This window comes from Glycine max, chromosome 12 (assembly GCF_000004515.6).
Source record: "Glycine max cultivar Williams 82 chromosome 12, Glycine_max_v4.0, whole genome shotgun sequence".
NCBI lineage: Eukaryota > Viridiplantae > Streptophyta > Magnoliopsida > Fabales > Fabaceae > Glycine > Glycine max.
The window spans coordinates 38142891-38162712 of record NC_038248.2 but is presented as its reverse complement, the minus strand read 5'-3'; the positions used below and the strand labels follow the sequence as shown (position 1 = coordinate 38162712).

Sequence of the window (19822 nt, the reverse complement as noted above, 5' to 3'; positions counted from 1 at the left end):
TTTTATTTTTGTACACATACATTTTAAAATCTAATTCAAAAGTAAATGCTTAAAGAATTCAAAATCCCTTCTGTTCAAATTAATTAGCACATTGATAGTGTCATAGTGATGTAGTGATTATGTTTTAAAAATTATGTTTCTATTTGGTTATGATCGAATATCTAATTATAGACATCATAATTATTCCTTTTGTGCGAGACAAATCCTTATATATATATATATATATATATATATATATATATATATATATATATATATATATATATATATATATATATATTATCAATTAATAGTGTATTGAAAATTATCTCACTTATGAAAGTCCATTATCATCCTTTAGCCTCCAATATGACCGGAAATCCTCCATAGCTCCATGAATAAAAATATAAAACAAAACATGCATATGCACCGGAATACAAGAAAGACGGGCCTCGTCAGTTTTGATGCGGACAAATAACTTTAGTAGTAGTTTATGAACTCACTTGTTCGTTCTTAATTTCACCATTTTGTCTTCTACGGATATATATACTGAATGCCTCTTTTCGTAGCAAATGTTCTATTGCACAATTGCACGAAGCTATGCATATCTATTGTGTTTTGTTTTTTTAAGAAACAACAAGTAAATAGTCTTGATTTCAAAAAGTAACAAATCAATGCCATTCTTTCTTTTCCATCTCTATTATTTTCGTGCTTATTAGCATTTTTGTCTGCCTGGGTAGCAACGAAAAACAAGGGGTACACGTGCACATGGTATCACTATTTTTGCACAAGACTTAACAGTTAATCCTATGCTTGGTTGCATTGTTTGATCAAACGGGATGGGAAAGAAAAAATACGGATCAAAAGAAAAAGAGAGGGAAAAGTGTAAAGAAAAACCATTTTATTGAGTTTTGACTGCAGCACTCACCACGTTATGATTTTGTTTTTACTTTTGGTCACATGATGACGTACGTGGTGTGGTGGGACAAGTTAATTATCAAATATTTTTTCAAGTTTATAAGCACCGCATTTCTTTTTAAGTGAAATATAGGAGATGATTAAAGATTTGACAGCCTTTGATGATGATAAAGTTTAATGTAGGGAAGACATGTTAAATGATAATTGCCATGCATGAAGTCTACTCGTAAGATCTTCACATGGCACGTATCGCGCGTATTTTACTTTCTAGTGATCTGACAACACAGTTGAGATTTAGTCCCTTCAACTCCACATTTTATACTCGAAACGATTTGGGTTAGGTTTAAATTCATGATTTAATTCTATTAAATTTAAATTAAAAAAAATTAATAATTTAACTTAAATCAATCTATTCGTAAACGATTAAAATTTGAGTTATATCAACAGTTAAAACATTTAATTTTTATCATTATTTTAAAAAATCTAACTTTTATAAGCTATTTTTTTTCTGTTAAATGAAATATAAAATACATTACTTATATAATTGTTACTTATAGTTAAATAGTGAAAAGAAAAAAAATCTAGTGAAGAATCGTATTATTATCACATAAGCTAATATATCATTTTAAACATTATTTAAAAACTAAAATATAATAAACAAATACCACACTCACAAAACAAAAAAACTAAGAAAATAAAATTATTAAGGTATAATTTGACAATTCTACTATTTTCAAATAGTCAAATAAATAGTATCAACTTAAATTTCAACTAAATCTAAAATAGTTTAAAATAAATTAAAGAATCAAAGAGTAAGATTAACAAGTTAACAAATTCATATATTAAAACTCATAATCTAACTCAAAATTTAACAGATTTAAATAAGTTGGATCAAATTTTGTCCCAACACAAAAATATCCAATTTAAATTATTTGTATTTGTTCATATGAATTTAGATTTATAAGTGATAAATAACTCGTGCATGTGAGACTCTTACAATATTTTTACTTGACATCACTATAGAAAATTAAGATTTTTGAGTAAACCAAAAATAAACAATCAAGGTTTGTGAGTCAGTATGCAAGTACCAATGAGACACGTATATAGGAGTAAAATTTGATTCAACAAAATTATGGAAAAAGTTCGAGGATAGAAATCCCTACTTAACACGTATATTGTGTTTAATATATGGAAGAGTAACTAATATGATGGATGAAAATGGAGAATAGAAAATCGGTAAAAATAAAATACTATAAAATAAAAAGCATATAAGGCCATGTTGCAATTTGATGTATATTTAATTATTTATTGCAATTTATAAGAAAAAGAATAAATGAAAAGTTTATAAAGCATATCCATTGTGTTTATCAGAAAACAACATAATCTATCTACTGTTAACTTAAAACTAAAGCAATAAATTTGCTAAAATTTAGTTAAAAAGTACCAAAATTGAATAATAGTAAGGTAAAAAAAATGTAGCTTTACATATGAAAATAGAGGGAGAGAAATTGAATAATTCATAGAATTGATTTCTCTCATTCACTCATTGGAATTTGTTCCTGATACAATAGGAGACATCCATTATCCCGGCTGAAAAGGGCGAGAAATTGATCAAATTTTGAAAACAAAACAGGTTGAAGAATTGGATTGATAAAGTCTGGACTTAGTGTCCATCTTTCATTTTAGAAATGGGCACATTAGACTAAGGCCCATAAACGTGAGGCTATTACTTCCTGCACCCTTTCCGGAATGCTTTTGTCTTCCGGATTTGTCATTCTGAACGCAAGAAAAGGGGTGCATTCCGTAATGTAATTTTAGATTCCGGATTTACCATTCCTGAAGCATTAAAGGAGGTGTTGGAGCAACTTGGGAGGTGCAGGAAACAATAGCCTAAAGGTGAACATTCTAGAACCCAAATCGACCTCTTGGCCCACAACCCAAAACAAAGAACAATCGAACATCTTCCGTCTCCAGCGTTGCGTGTTAGAAACTTCGAATCGAAACTTCACACAGCGAGAGAGAGAGAGAGAGAGAGAGAGAATAGAGAAAGCATGAAGCTCACAGACTCGCCGGGGATCGAACTTCCGGTGAACGACGCCGTTTTGTCCCTTCAGCAAGACAACGGGTCCATGCACGTGGGAACCTCCGTGTGGCCCTGCTCCCTCGTCCTCGTCAAATTCGCGGAGCGCTGGGCCCCACCCTCTGACATCAACAACAACAACCCTTAAGCCCGCGTGCTCGACTTCGAAGGCAAACGGGCCGTGGAACTCGGCACGGGCTGCGGCGTTGCGGGTATGGGCCTCTACCTACTGGGCCTGACGGACCTGCTCCTCACCGTCATCTTTCCCGTCATGCCGGCCCTGAAACGCAACCTGAAAGTCAGCAAGCCCATCCTCCGCAAGACCCTGAAACACTCCGTGCTCTACTGGAACAACCCGCAGCAGATCGCAGCCCTAAACCCTCCCTTCGATTTCGCCGTCGCGACGGACTTCGTTTACATCCGCGAATCCGTTCCTTCGCTTGTTTCTGCTATGGAAACACTCGTCTACGACAACGGCGTCGTTTTGCTCGGGTACCGGCTTAGGTCACCCGAGGCGCACGAGCTTTTCTGGGAACTCTGTGAACGAGTCTTCCACGTTGAGAAAGTCCCGCACGAGCATCTGCATCCCGATTATGCTTACGAGGAAACCGATGTTTATCTTTTGGGGAAGAAAAACAAGAAACAGTGACTGATTTTAGGTAATTTAGAAATTTATGTTACATTACAGTTCAGTGACTCAAAAAAATAATATTTTTACTTTATTGAGATGGTTTTAGAATAAATTAATGCACAAAAAAAAAAAAATAGAAATTAGAATAGCTAGCAGCATTTGAAGAATGTTGTGCTGGTTGTTTAAACGTCCGTGTCGTTGTCTGTTTGGTTTGGTGCACAAGAATAAAATTGGGGTCAGTCACCAACCGCAAGTTAAATCCGTGATCTCTGTTGACTGAATTTTGGATATCGGAATCATGGAAAAAGGTTAATTTTGTTTCAGGGTGAAAGATGTTATTTGTGTTCCTATAGACTGTAAACTTATTTGCAAGTTCACAACTCCTTGGATCATTTTATATAAGACGGGAAACTTTTGCAATCAAAGCAATGCCACTAATATTTTTCAAGGGAACAAATTGTATGTATATTCACTCTTTGGTGTTGGTTCCAGCTTGAGTTTGTGTTTTAATGAATCATTTTATTGCTGGGTTTGCTCAAGCACGCTTATGTTTTATACAGGTTTGACTTTTGATTGTTTTGATAGGTTTATTTTTGCTCTTGGTTTCATTCTGATAAGTAAGCATTGAGGTAGAGAATATAGGCCTGCGAATTGGATAGTGGTAAATTAGATGAAACAAGCAATAGTCCTGCAAGATAATATTGGAGTCATATGAAAATACAAAATTAAGTGGTATCTGATTCTGGATATTTTCTAATTTTTCATCTCATTGCTAATTGAGAATGAAATCATTTTTGTCTCTTTTCCAACACTCCCTCAATTGGTTCTTGAAGATTTTGACCTTCGTATGTGTTCCCGATTGAGTAAAATAATATTGTAGAGTTCTTTTCACATCTAATATCACTGAAATACAGTGAAATTAGGGAATGGTTACCTTGATTTATTTGCATTTTTCATATTGATGCTGTTATTTTGACATCTGATAGCAGTTTTTGTTAGAACGCCAATGGATGGTCTAACAATAGCACGTCATATTTAAAGCACACAGCAATTCTGTCATCGGCATTTTATTGTCACTGGTATTCCCATAAAAAGGATGGTTTAATTTGCAGCGATGCATAACAACCTAGAATGAAATTTTTCGTACTTGGAAATTCACGATAATGGCATAAATTGTTAGGTTTAATTACTTATTTGTTTCTTATAGTTTTATCATTTGTATTTTTTAATTTTTTTATATTTTATATTTTAATTTTTTTTTTGTCTTTATAATTTGAAAGTGATTTTTTTTTTAATTTTTATAATTTATATTTTAATTTTTTTTAATCCTTATAATTTAAAAATGATTTTTTTAATTTTTATTCTTTATATTTTAATTTTTTTAGTCATTCTTATCAAGATATAAGTAACATTATCCATTATAATTAACTATAAAAATATTAAAAAGTAATTCATAATTAATTTATTGTAAGATAATTTATAATAAAAAAATAATTAATAATTTATAATTAATTTGTAGTTAATTATTTTTATATCTAAAATATCATTTTTAAACTATAGAGATTAAAAGAGAATTAAAATTAAAAATTAAAAAAATCATTTTTAAACGATAGAGATTAAAAGAGAATTAAAATATAAATTATATGAATTAAAAAAATCATATTCAAACTATATGAATTAAAAAGTACGAATCATGAAATTATATTGATCAAATAAATAATTTAATCAAAATTGTTATTTATATATCCCTTTTTTTAAAACACTTTTTATAATTTACTTTCTCTTTATTTCTTTCCATTATATAACTTATTGCGTATCTCTATTTCTTCTCTTCTTATCACTGTTTTAAGAAAAAAACAGTATAAATTTGCAATTAGAATATAATTTCTCTAATCATATGCATAGTCAAAATTAAAAACTCAGTAAAAAAAAAACGCAGACAGAATCTTAAGTTCAAGAGTGCTTTAGATGAAAGTCATGTTGGCACAGATTGATGGTTAGTATTTACCCAAGTAAGGACAATTGAGATATGTTTTCGTGTCACTGTACAAAGCATGATAACAGCTACCATTCAAAAATTTCAAAAGAATAAAAGAAAGAAAACAAAGTTACAAGCCAAATCATTTTGTTTTTTTCTTTACGTTGCCCCCCTCACCCCCTCCTTTTTTTTCCTCAGTTGAAGTATCTGACCACTAGCTTTCAGATGAAGCAGTTTCTCCTTATTCTGTGCCACCTTTTTCCCTCCTAACTATTTCTAGTTGGTTATTAACTTATTTCTTCATTGCAGAATACAATTGCAATGTTCCAATTCCATGCATGACATATATCACCTTTCCTCATACCCTCCACCGCTACTTTCAAGGAATGAAAGTAGCACCACCATGGACTGGGAAATGGGAGACTAATTGTGCAGTGCTGGACCTATGCTGGTCCCCTTGATCAAAGGATACAAAAGAATTATTGTAGTACTCAACATAGCCAGTGTTCTTATGATTAGTTACCTCATGCACGCCTTCACCCTTTAGTTTTGCAGGATATGAGTCTTTCATGAGTGAGCCACATTGTCTAGGCTGTGTTTGATAGAAAACTTTGGAGACCACCAACTCCCCTTCCTTCTCCTCTTCATTGTTGCCAAGGTGGTACTGGTGCATGACCCAGTTTGTTTTCTCGGGCTTCCTTTGTTTTCTGTAGTTAGTGTAAAGCACAAGAATTTTCTTGTACCCTTTCAACTTGCCACTTATGAAGACTGGCCTAGTTTTACCTGTTTTGTGCCACCGTGTCTCACTGCCATCTGCATCTGTGTGCACCTTTCTCCTTTTCCTTGTTCCGGTCGTGTATGCTTTGGAAGGCCTGTGAAAGAAATGTCGGATCAACCCATCTTTGCTAACTCCTGCAGTAAAATTCATTAAAGCATTTAGATGTTAGTTTACATATTAAAACTATCATGAGATATATACTATCAATCAATCAAATATTACTGGAGACATAAATGTTTAATAGTTATTATAAAAATTAATAAACTTACTTTATAATATAATTTATAATTAAATGACACTATAAAATTATTTTATACCCACCTTAGCGAGTGCATGACGTATTTACTTTCAAACTAATATCTTCTTACTATGTGAAGAGCTTTGTTGTGTCAGATCAAGGAAGAGAAACAGTTATAAGCACAACTTTTGGTTGCATGCATTTTCACCCAATAAATATATAATTATATATAAAAGAAATAGAGACGTTTTGTTGGGTATATTTTTATATTTATTTTATTCTTATAATTATATTCATAATTTATTATTTTATCTTTATAATTATCTTATCAAACCTAAAACTATCCACTATTTTCCATTATCTTTTATTTATTAAAAAACATGAAAAAATAGTTAGGCACGGAGTACTTATTTTTTCCTAATTAAAATAAGAATCTTATTCATCAGTATTCTTATTATATTGGTTTAAAGAACTTAAAAGAAAAAATATATATTTATTATAGTAATCATAGAAAAACGTTAAAAAAATCATAAAAAAATATAATTTTAAACATAGCAATGATTTTTTTTTAATTTTTTAACCAATACGAAAAGGATACCTATTAACCCTCTTCAAATAAAAGATGTTATAAAAATGGATCACATAATGATGCAATGGTCACATCTTCTGTCCAAAAGTATGACTTCAGCAAAGCTCAGGCTTTTTTCGTTTGAAGTTGCTGAAGTTTAAAGGAAACAAACGTCTGACCATATATTTCAAGGAACTATATATATGTATATTATGTTTGGCAAAATATACAAAAATGAAAATTAAAATGTAATTTGTAGGACATGAGATGAGATTCCTTATTAGAAATGTTGAAAGACTAAAAGATAATGGAAATCAATAATCACAAATGGCTTATATTTAATTGACCTGGCAACTTCTCTGGATGGGTACAGCAGATTCCATTCTCGCCTTCAAGAGTAGGGATGAACTCATCAATTAAAGGATGAAGCTTATGAATATCAGAGCGCACCTTCGCTTCCAAATGTTCAAGAATCTCCTGATCAGTAGGATCAAACTTCACTCCAGCAGGAAGTCCAGGCAAGTCATGAATTCCAGCAGCCTAAAAATTAATACCAAAAAAAATATATATATATATTCTTGAAATGAATGCCCCAAATCTAATAAAATAGAAAAAATAAAGACAAAACTTAGCTATAATTCGTTAGGTTCTGTTGGTGTTATTCTCTCATCAGAAAGTTTCACTTCGGTATACTATGTATTAAAAGATGTATTAAAAGATTATATACGTAGATTGTTGTTATGAAATTCTAATTATGATTAGAGAACAACATCAACAATACTTATGAAACTGTATCTAAGTTTTGTAATAAATAAACATACCCTTAGATCATTAAATTCAAACTACAATAGAAAACAAAAAGGATAATGATAAGCATTCATTGACTTAATAAGGAGTTTATGTGAACCTGCTCCTGGCATTTGACGTGATGACCACATGTAGGACATGTTCTGATCAAGCTATCTTTGTGCCTCTCCACAATGATGCTATGGTTGTTTTCAGGGTAACTGCACTGAGTCATTTCCTTGTTATCCTCTTTAATTTCACCCTCATTCCATTTCTGGATATCTTCTTCTCTAGTGTCCTCTTATGCTGCTATAAAAAAGAAATGGAACAGAAACCGAACAAGATGGACCGGGGAAGACTGAGATATAGGTTGAGCTATATAAGAGATGAATTTAAAGTAGTAATAATTAAATAGAAGTGGAAAAGAAAATGTTGTCTCTTCTAAAGGTTGCTCCCCCTCATGCCAGTTTTTGTTGAAGGGTGGGAAGGAATTAAATTCTCCCTTACTTTTTTTGGTGCTTTCTTTTGCATGAGAGAATATATTGCAGTCTTTCCCAACCTCTCTCTTGCCCTTAGGAGGAAGAGAGGAGAGAATGATACCTAAAAATTCTAAATATAGGGAGTGGGACTCGTGATAAGTGATGGGGTTAGTTGCAGAGAGAAAGAAGAATGAAAAGAAATAAGATATAAGATTGCTTAGATCTCAAGTTTTGCTTTGCTTTGTATATTTGTATGAAAACTTGTAGAGGAATAAATGTAGATTTTTGTCCTTTATAGTCTGACTAAAGGTAGCTTTGAATTTAATTAAAAATTAAAACGAAACCAGTTTTAACATGGAAAGGAACAATTAATATAAGGATAGAAGAGCTAGTAGAGTGGGATTGGGGCAACCTAATGTAAGCACAGAGCCACAAACTTAGGTCCAATGTCACCCTGGAGTACAGATTAAGTTTAAAATATTATTACCAGAAAACTAAGAAGAAAATTGAAGGAAACATTTTTCAGCCTACCATAACTCCATTCCTTCACGTAGACTTCTCATGCATAGCAAGAAACTCTTCTCCTCTCTCTCTCTCAATGTAACTTGACAGGCTTAGCCTTCAACATCATTGATAGTTGCAGCTCACTATCTTTTGCCACATGGCATGAGCAAATGCGACCGTATGTCAATATTTATGTACTAGGACAAGGAAAAGGAAAATAGCAAATATATGAAAACACTATATATGTTTACCTGTACGGATTGATTCATATTTTTTTAACACATTTTTTATTATATATTTAAAGTTTATAAAATTATAATATTCATTAAATAAGATGCTGAGACCTATAAAATAATTTTTTCTGTGAATTTCAACCCATAAAAGAAAAGAATATTCCTAATTTTTTTAATATTTATATGACATGTTTATACAAATTGTATCATCTTTATTAATAAAGATGAGAGATATTAATATATTAAAAGAACTAAGTTAAATCATTCAACATGTGAATTAGTTAATGTGAAATCATTTTATTTTAACTAATAGTATTGACTACAAGTCCCAAGTATGCCCAAGTGAACAAAATAATCCCTCGTGAACATATATAGTACATGTTACTTTTTTCAATCATTACTAATTTCCGAAAACCTTTTTTTTTTTTATATTTTAAATCTCGACAACTTAACTGAACATATATAATACATGTTACTTTTAACAGAATTGTTAGCATATGCTGAAGAGATTAGATTTATTTAAACTACTCAAGGTACGTGTTTAATATATTTAAAAATAAACGACTGATAAATTTTCCCAAAACTCATTGCAAATTGTTCCATAAATAGACGGAACTTTCTGCTTTTTTTAATTTTAAGGAATTTTCTGTATTTAGCAATAGTAATATTTGAACATAAACTTTTTTATTTATTTTACAATAGATAGTATTAATAATCCATATGCAATACAAGAAACTTATTCCGAATGGACGCCATTGCACACTACAGGTACAAGAATCAGAAGAACGTGTATCATGAGAATAGCCAAATAGGACCACGTACGTATTATAAGAAAGAATCTTAATTATCTTATTTAATACTTTTGGCTTTAATTACCAAAGTTCACCATACATGGTGATAAAAAAAAAAAAAAAACAGCATTGCCATGTAATACCAAAAATTTTCATGCAATAATTATTAGAATGGACATATTTATATTTCATTAAATAGATATATATGTAAGTTAAGAAATAAATAAAAATAGAGAATTTGATAAATAAAGTCACCTTAATTCTATAAACTTACATGCAAGTATGTTGAATGTGTGAATCAAATATAAAATTGTTTTTAATTAATTTAATCAGTAATTTAGAATTTGAGCACTTTATATTTAGGAATTTTTTTATATAAAAAATGCCATCCATGAATAAAAGCATAAACTTCCAGCTGTACGGCGGTTCTCTATAATAGGATAACATCATTTATCAAACTGGAAAGGCAAAAGGTTTGGAGGATTAGAATATATACTCATAGTTCAGTTTATATTAGTTGTGGTGTTTTCGATTGCGTTCCTTTTTTCTTAATTATTTAGAAGTGAAGTGATATGAGATCTCAATGATTAGCACTTCACTTCGATTTTATTTAATTTCTTCTAACCTTCCAGCTTTTTAGTTACACCAATGATGAGTGAGACTCTAAGCCCAAAGATACTTGGACTTGCTGAAGCAAAAGCTAGCCAGACACCACAAATATTTTGGGTTTGAGGGGGCTCGCGCTTAAGAAAAAAAAATTAAATGTAAGAGTAAGACTTGTGTAGTATAAAAAAAGAAAAATGATCAATGTCACTTATCCGTATCCTAAATTTAGTAGCATATTTTAATCTGATACATTCTTAATATAATTTTTCTTATATTATTATTCAATTACAAATCATTTTAATCAGGGATGAATGTGACTTTTAAAATTTTATGAGTCAATAATTTTATTATAAATAACAATTTAAATACAGTATAAAATAACTTGTACATTATTAATATATTCTAATAAAATTATAAAATGTTGTCAATTCCATTTTTATTTTATGAATTTGTTAATAAAGTTGTCATACTCAGCCAAAAAAAATAGAACAAAAGATTAACAATTCTTTGTTATCGTCATGAATAAAAAATAGTATTGGCTGTAGTGGGAAGTGGATTTGCACAACATTTTTGTTGCGCTTGTATTGTAACTTTGGCGAACCAACCTGGTACAACTTGTACTAGTTTAGTTGGTTACTCACTCTTAGGGAAAGACAAAAAAAAATGCGATTAAGTTACAAACTGAGTATTAGTTTCATAATAAACCTAAAAGGCTAAAGCACTTTCATGTACTAGCTAAAGGATTAGGTTTATTTGGTGGAGATCATGCTCACTCTGCTACCCTAGTAGGTAAACTTGAAGGAAAAAGAAAAATCACTTTAGATTTTGTTGATATATTACGTGATGATTTTATTGAAAAAGATCAAAGTCATGGTATTTATTTAACTTAGGATTGGATTTCTCTACCAGATGTTTTGCTTATTGTTTCATAGGATATTTTAGAATCTCACAAGTAAAGATCCTAATTATCGTTATTGGAAAAAAAAAAATTAGTCGGTTACTTAAAATATATTTTGTTGGCTTGTTCAAAAAAAAGTATTGGTGTTTAAAAAAAGATGGGAGCTATGGTTTCCAAACCCGGGGCATTCACTCTCAAGGATAATGTTAATTCTTTGACAAATGTATCAATTTGTCAAAGTAAGGTAAGATCGAGCGTTGAATCTACAAAACTTTGATTGTACTCAGAGTTTGTATATACCAAGTTTTAAGCGAATGAATGACTAAAACTAAATATTTTTCAAAGTGATAGTGAAGAAATATAAAACTTCAACCGTAATAAAGGATAAAAGAACATAGCAAGATGCAAGAGATAAGAAAAAAAATACTTGGAAGTGGAAATTTATGTTTGGTGTAGATTTTCATACATGTCGTGGGTGCTTAACCTTTCAAAATTACTCTTGATGCAATGTTAAATATTTTTCATCATTTAAAGTTATTCCAACTATTACCTTCATCAACTAAACTATTTTAACCATGATTTCTCATGTGAAATCATCTAATTTCACTCTTAATCCCTTAAGAGCTATACCAAATAATTTACTTTAAGAACAAAGATATATAAATAAGGCTAAATAACATCATTCTATCCTTAGACATGGATTACTTAAAAGCTCATTCAAGTTCTTAGGGTAAAAATATTTTTCAATGATTAAAACCTTATAACATACATGTAAATGGATGATCAAATCATAAAAGGCAATAAAGTTAGAAAGGAAACAATAATATTAAAATAACATTAAATGGATAGTAAAAATCATTACATCAAAGAATGTTTGATATCTAAGCCCCAACAATGGGTAATTTAGCCTCTCATAATTATGAGAGGCTCAAAAACAAAAGATGGAACAAGAAAAATAGAAGAAGAGCTCTCAAGGTGAATGTTTTTGCTTTAGAGCATGCCCTATATGAACTCCCTCCAAAGAGCATGGTATAGCCTTTTATAATCTTCAAAACAATGAACAACCACGCTTTCTGAAAAATGATTATGCGTTAAGCCAGCATGTGCGCGCTAAGTGTACATGCAAAGTACAGCTGACTTCAGTAATCATGCGCTAAGCCTACAAGCGCCCGCTTAGCATTCATGCTTGTTTGATACGCACTGAGCGTGCTACTTTAATTCTTCATACATCTTTCATTCTTCAATTCATATATCCAAAAACTCTATAAAATAAATACTGTAAATTTATTAACTTTAGCATTTTTAAGATAAAATTTTTTAAAAGAAACTAAATTCTTATCTTTTTAAGTCAAAAGAAGCATCCAAAGAGAAGAAATTAAACAATTACTATTTAATTTAAGTGCACAAACTAAATATGTATAACAATTATTAGATCGATACTTGTAATTCATAGCTATAGCAACAAAGTTTTCATGAAGGAGCCATTATATACTGAATAATTATGATAATTGAGGATTTGGAAAATTTTACAGGGTGTTATGATGTTTCAAGTAAGTTATTGGATTCCACACTCTTAAGTCTGTATTAGTATTGGTAACAAATTAAGTCTAAAAAATACCAACCTAGCACAAGAAAATATTGTTGGAAAATAAGAAGCAAAAATGATATGTTATGCCAAAGTAACTACCTTGAAAGCAAATTTTGGGACAGTTTTGGGGTAAATTTGATATCTAATTTGCGTGCTCCTAGATTTGTACAGCAATTAGATGAGTGTATTCAAGATTAGAAACATGTTTAGATGAGTAATATCCAAAAGAACAAAGATGAGTAGAGAAAAACAGGAAATACATGAAAGATAGTGATAGAAAGAGAGAATTTTCGTTGATGTGTCATAAAGTTCAACTTTTCAAACCTTATATAATGTTTCTATGCTTAATCCGTTGGCAAACGTTAACAAATAGCGATCAATTCTCAAATTGATTATAATAAAATCAAAATAGTATTGAAGAATAATAGTAATTCATTTTATTGCAAATGCAATTATATATAACTATCAAATTAACAATAACGGATTGAAAAAAAGAAAAGATTACCCATATGATATGTCATGATTGACGAATAATTTTTTCTCTAAGCATGTGTTTATGAGAAAAAAAATTATTGAAGAACATCAATTATTTAAATAAATCTCAATATCGAAAATGATTAGTTCTTATTTTTAGTCAGATATTTGGGTTTACTAAAAAAAGAAAATAACTGCACTTGAATATATATATTATATAAAAAAAGGGAAAGAATGACATTATTTCTATAATGAAGACTATAAAAAAGAAAATGAAGTATTTATTATAAAATGTAGAAAAGGTAGAATAACATATTTTATAACAAAATAGAAAGAAATAAATGATAATTGAATATCGTGATCTCTACAAATATATTTTGGATTCCTTACATATGCATTTGTCTATTTATGAATGACCATTATTGGATGAAGATCAAATTATTTATATATTGAATATGTATTTTTAAGTTAGATTTATCGTGATAAAATTTGAGTGTTAAATATTTAGAGTAATTTTATTCTGTATAATGATTTTATTGACTCAAACAAGATCTTTCATAAAAAATATTTAATCTTCATTCAATGGATTTGACTTACTGAGCGAATGTGACAAATTCCGATTTATACTATCAAATTTACTGTTATAAACTATAAAGTGAGTATTTCATATTTATTTTCATCTATTTTATTTTTCACTTCTTTTTTTCTTTGTATTATTAAACAGATTTTAAAACATGTTTCAACATTGAATGATGAAAAGTTGTCATCTTTTACTACTTTGGACTGCAATGGATGCAATCTCAATAGTAATGGCCCATTAATTGAAACCGGAAGTTAGACCCAAGATTTATTTGCACAAAAGTATTGAGTCTTTTCAATAAGTAAAAGCCGGACGACAAAAAAAAAAACCCATTGTAATTTGAAAATATCATACCCAATGTTAACAGTAATTGCTCTGCACACCAGTCAAATTGTTGATATATTCAGTATAAGATAGAAAATTCCAATATTACCCTTCTGTGAAGCTGATATGGATTGCCAATGTAAGAATTGAATTTGTGACTTTGGCGTTATTAGTATGACGTTCTAATTAAATAAACCAATAAACAAATTATGATATAAAATGATTAATGTTGTTATATATAACACTAAAATTTTGAATATATATTTAATATACATGTAAATTTACATAATAAATTTTATAATAATTAATTTTCATTAGGTGTACTAGCAATTTGACTGGTGCCCAAAGTAATTGCCAATGTTAACTATTATGAGGGTAAGTTATCCTCTTTGGTTACCCTTGTTATACCCCCCAAAAAAATGGTTTTGACTGAATGCATTTTCAAAATTAATCGAGTACAAATGGAGAAACGATGTACTAAAACTACGCAATATCTTCCGCTTTAGCATATTAAAATTGGGATTTGATTGGAAGTAATCTCCACTTGGGTAGATGACGTTAATAAAAGGTTGGTCCAATTTTAAATGATTTCATCTACAAAAACTTGTGACAACATCATAATCATTTTTTTATAATCATGATTCATGCGCAATTTTTAATAAGTGAAATTTTTTTTATCGTAGAGTAAAATGTTTTATAAAATCATTTAATTATAACTTATTATATATGATAATTTTTTTATTTTTAAAATAATTATCGTAAAGAAATTAAAATGATAATTTATAATTAAATATCGGTTTAAGATTATTTTACATAACTCTTCTGCTCCCTATAAGTATATAAACAAAAATAATTACTTTTACACAAATTAAAAAATAGTTACTTAAAATCATTTAACTTTATTAATTTCGAGTAAAAATAAAATTATTTTTAAAATATCTTTCATTGGAACTTAAAATCATAAATAAAATATTTTTAAAAATAAAATTACAATTAAATGAATGATGTTTTGAGAAAAATGTTTCATTATAAATATAAATAAATTTAATTAATTTTATCTTTATTTAATAATATTAGTCTTAAAACATCATTGCAATTTTATTTAGGTCAGGAGTCTAGCGTTTTTTCCTTCGCCGTGCTTGTGTGATACTAACACCTTCAGACTCAAGTCACAAATCTATTTAAAATTTTGCCAAAATAATAATATCAACTGTTGACTCAATGCCATAGGCATTTGACTTGGATATTTTGGCCATTCCTATTGCCAAGTGATATTACTATATTAAATGAGTAGCACATCAGAAATAAATAGACAAACCAACTAGATATGGATGGCAATTCTGGATAAAGATTGGCATATTAAAATTTCTAGAGTTTAATGCAAAGTAGAACATAATATATTCTATTGTGAATTTCATTATACCTTTTTTGGCGGAACTAAGAGTCTAAAACACGATTGAAATTGGAAAGTTTCTTGCCATTTCTTACAATTTCTGTTTCAAGTACTATTGCCTAAGCAAATACTAGTTACTTTTAAGTACCAAAGCTGAAGTAAAAATTGAAGCTGGCTATTATGATTTCAGCATCTAGCTCAAACTAAGCTTCCCTGGTGATCAATATCCGAGGTCTCTTCCTGAAAATAAGGAGAAGAGAGTTTTCCACTAAAGGACTTTGGAAGTTCAGTTACTTCCTTCAGCATTTTCACCACACTACGCATTGAAGGGCGGGTTATAGGAAGTGAGTTAGTGCAATGAAGCCCCACGCTTAGTACCTTGCAGATTTCTTCCCTATATTGAATATCCAAAGTGGGATCAATCACCTCATCCTGTCCTTTCTGATCCAATGTGGAGTGAACCCATTTTACTAGATCCTTTTCCCCATACTCTGCATCAAGAGGGGGCTTCCCAGTTACCAACTCCAAAATGACCACACCAAAGCTATAAATGTCACTTTTTTCATTCACCCGAAGAGTATAAGCATATTCTGCATCCACATTGTACCAGAAAATCCAATTAAATCTATGCAGGATGCAGATTAATTAATTATGCACATAACATTAATGAACACAAACAATCTACAAGCTGATTAGGAGCAAGTTTGAGACAAAAGTAATTTTGTTAACAGATCAGGACTTCTGCTTTTACATTCATTTTGTTTTTATTCGTTGGATTTGCATTGGAATGCACATTGCAGCATTTCCAACTGCAAACCAAACATGCACTACTTTCCCTGCCATATGAGGTTTAATATTGGATGAATTTATTAGTTTTCAAAGTAAAATTCAAAAGTAAGTTTGATGATTCAAGTTCAAGGTTGTACCTGGTGCAATGTAACCATAAGAACCCGCAATAATAGACATGGACTCTGCCCCTTGGTTGGCTCCCTTGAAAATTTTTGCAACTCCGAAATCGGCAACTTTTGCTCCAAATTCATCATCTAGCAAGATATTGCTAGATTTGACATCCCTATGAACAATAGAGGGGACACAATCATGATGCAAATATGAGAGCCCCTCAGCAGCATCAATAGCAATTTTATATCTAGTGGGCCAATCCATCAAGCTTTTCTTGCTACTGTGCAACAAATCAGCAAGACTCCCCTTTGGCATGTACTCATAAACCAAGAGCTTGCTATCCTTACTGTTGCAGCAACACCATAATTTCACAATATTCTTGTGCCGAATCTTTCCCAATGTTTCAACCTCAACTTCAAAGCCATCCTTCTCAGAATCAACAGATCCATTTCCCTTCTTAGTTGCTCCCCACAATTTCTTCACTGCCACCACCTCGCTACTCAGCGCAACTTTGTAAACCTTCCCAGATGCTCCACTCCCTATAACATTGTCCTCACTCAGCAATTTAACAATCTCAAACTCACTAAACCCAAGTTTATGAAACGACCTCCACTTTGAGAAGTGAAACCCCTTTTCCATCTTCTTGAAGTCCCGGAATTTGAAGTAAAACCAAGCCATCCCAACAATTAACACAATCCCAGCAAGCACAAACATGAACCGGAAAATCCAGGCATACTTCCTGCTCTTACCCTCACTCTCACCACCCAAGTTTGGACACAATCCAGAGAGAGGCTTGCACAAACCCGGATTCCCAAGAAAACTCTTTCTATAATTCTCATTATCATAAAGAGGAGGAATCACCCCAGAAAGCTGATTGTTCGACAAATTCAACAAATTAAGCTTCAAATTCTGCAGCTTAATTGGAATCTCACCAGAGAACCGATTCCCTGAAAGATCAAGATAATTAAGCACAGGTAAGTCCCCTAACTCCTTAGGAATACTCCCATTTAACCTATTATTATTCGCCAAATCAAGCTCATTGAGCTTCCTCCAACCCCCAACTCCAACGGGAATTTCTCCAAAAAGCTGATTGTCTCTGAGAACAAGCCTATCCAACTGGCTCAACCTAACCACACTTTTTGGAATCCGACCAGTAAGACTATTATGATCAGCAACAAAAGCCTCAAGATTACCCAATTCCCCAACCCCCTCAGGAATCGACCCAGAAAATTTATTCCCCGAAATTAACAATATTGACAAGTTCCAAGCCCCGGAAATCGAATTAGAAATCGACCCAGAAAGAGAATTCTCAACAAATTCAAGCAAATACAAATGGGGCAAACCCCATAACCCCTCAGGCACAACACCGGAAAAGTTATTGTTCCTAAGCCTAACCCTCCTCAAACTCTTGCATTCCCCAAGACTCTCAGAGATCCTCCCGGAAAACGAATTGTATATCAGAATCAGCTCCTCCAACGCTCCGCCGCCGCACAACCTCGCCGGAATCTCGCCGGAGAATCGGTTAAACGAAACGTCGAAAAATTGCAACTTAGAGTTATTACCCAACCCACTAGGCAGCGACCCAGTGAGCGAGTTGTTGAACAGCTTCAACTCGTACAAGTTCTGCGATTTCACTATAGTCTCCGGCAGAGAACCCTCGAATTTATTAGCGTACAAAATCAACGACTCGAGTTTCTTCAACCCACACAACTCTTCCGGAATCGTCCCAGTCAACTCGTTCGTGGAGGCATCGAATCGTTCCAAGTTGGTGAGGTTGGCAAACGCGGCGCGTGGCAACGCGCCGGAGAGAGCGTTCTCGTAGAGTTCGATTTGTACAATGTTGCGCAAACCCGACACGAGTTGTTCGGGTATGTATCCGACGAGGTTGTTCTGCGACAAGTCAAGGTTCAAAAGATTACTTAACTTTCCTAAAGAGGGTGGGATGGGGCCCACAAGGTTGCAACCTGCGAGCCAGAGCTCCTCGAGATTTTTGAGATTTCCGAGATCGTTGGGAATGGGACCGGGGTCGAAGGTGTTGTAAGCGAGGCGAAGCGTTTTGAGGGTTGAGATTTTGCTGAGGGAAGAGGGGATTGTTCCGGTGAGGAGGTTGCTGACGAGGGAGAGAGATTGGAGTCGCCGGAGCTGGCCGAAGCTCGCCGGAATCTTGCCGGAGAAGTTGTTGGAGGAGAGGTCGAGGGTTATGAGGGAGTCGGGGAGGGTGGCGGGGATGGCGCCGGAGAGGAGGTTCTGGGAGAGGTCGAGGTGGCGGAGCGCGGCGCAGGGGGTGAACGCGGCGGCGGGGAGGGTGGCGTTGATATCGTTGTTGGAGAGGTTGAGGGAGGAGAGGGAGGGGAGGCGGCAGAGGGCGGCGGCGGGGACGGGGCCGGAGAGTTGGAGATCGGAGAGGTCGAGGGTGGCGACGCCGCCTCCGGCGTCGCACGTGACGGCGGTCCAGTTGCATGGGGTGGCATCGCGGTGGTTCCAGTTGGAGAGCGCGTTTCTGGGGTCAGAGAGTTGGAGTTTGGCTTCGAGGAGGAAGAGACCATCTTGGTTTAGAGAGAGAGTGGGGGGTAGAGAGAGAAAGGGAAAGAGAATCAGAAACAGCAATAGTTGCTGAACCATGGTGACGTTGAAAGTGAAGGAAGGAAGAAACACAGAAGCTGAGTTCAAATACGTAGTTGTTTTGCCATATTTTCTCGCGCCTAATTTACTTACTGTTCATTACTAACTTTTGTATTCTTCTAAATATTCCTCACCGGTGTAAATCAACCAACCGACGTTAACTGTATCTCCTTAACATAGGTAAATTAATAGATCAAAAAATAGAAATTTTCTGAAAATTATGATAATATTAAATATAACTATTTCTTTTAATCATATCATTATGCACGTTTGACTAGATGAAGCTAGAGACAGACGATCATTAATGTCCAACTGCAAAGTGGACAATGGAGTTTCAATTATTTGCCTGAGATTAGAAGAATGGCAGAGACAAACCTTAATTTGTGCTTGTGCATATAAGATTTGGTCCACAGCAATAAAAAGATATGCAAGAACAATGGTGCAGTTACTTTCATCCATGCACGGAATTCCATC

General features: G+C 32.5%; 3 protein-coding genes across 3 annotated transcripts; 1 reads left to right on the top strand and 2 right to left on the bottom strand.

The window, feature by feature from the left end:
• Positions 1-2345: 2345 nt before the first annotated feature.
• LOC100792171 (uncharacterized) lies at positions 2346-4033 on the top strand. The gene has a single exon (XM_041007603.1). It carries the CDS (start codon positions 3192-3194, stop codon positions 3624-3626), a length of 435 nt encoding a protein of 144 aa, XP_040863537.1. The 5' UTR covers positions 2346-3191; the 3' UTR covers positions 3627-4033.
• Positions 4034-5605: 1572 nt separating this feature from the next.
• LOC100791648 (NAC domain-containing protein 73) lies at positions 5606-8654 on the bottom strand. Its single transcript, XM_003540333.5, has 3 exons — positions 8078-8654; positions 7518-7710; positions 5606-6498 (listed from the first exon to the last, which is right to left on the bottom strand). Exons 1-3 carry the CDS (start codon positions 8189-8191, stop codon positions 5966-5968), a joined length of 840 nt encoding a protein of 279 aa, XP_003540381.1. The 5' UTR covers positions 8192-8654; the 3' UTR covers positions 5606-5965.
• A 7117-nt stretch (positions 8655-15771) lies between these two features.
• Positions 15772-19480, bottom strand: LOC100778128 (receptor-like protein kinase HSL1). The gene is made up of 2 exons (XM_006592792.4): positions 16753-19480; positions 15772-16416 (listed from the first exon to the last, which is right to left on the bottom strand). The coding sequence occupies exons 1-2, from the start codon at positions 19346-19348 to the stop codon at positions 16025-16027; spliced, it is 2988 nt and encodes a 995-aa protein (XP_006592855.1). The 5' UTR covers positions 19349-19480; the 3' UTR covers positions 15772-16024.
• Between the last annotated feature and the right edge of the window lie 342 nt (positions 19481-19822).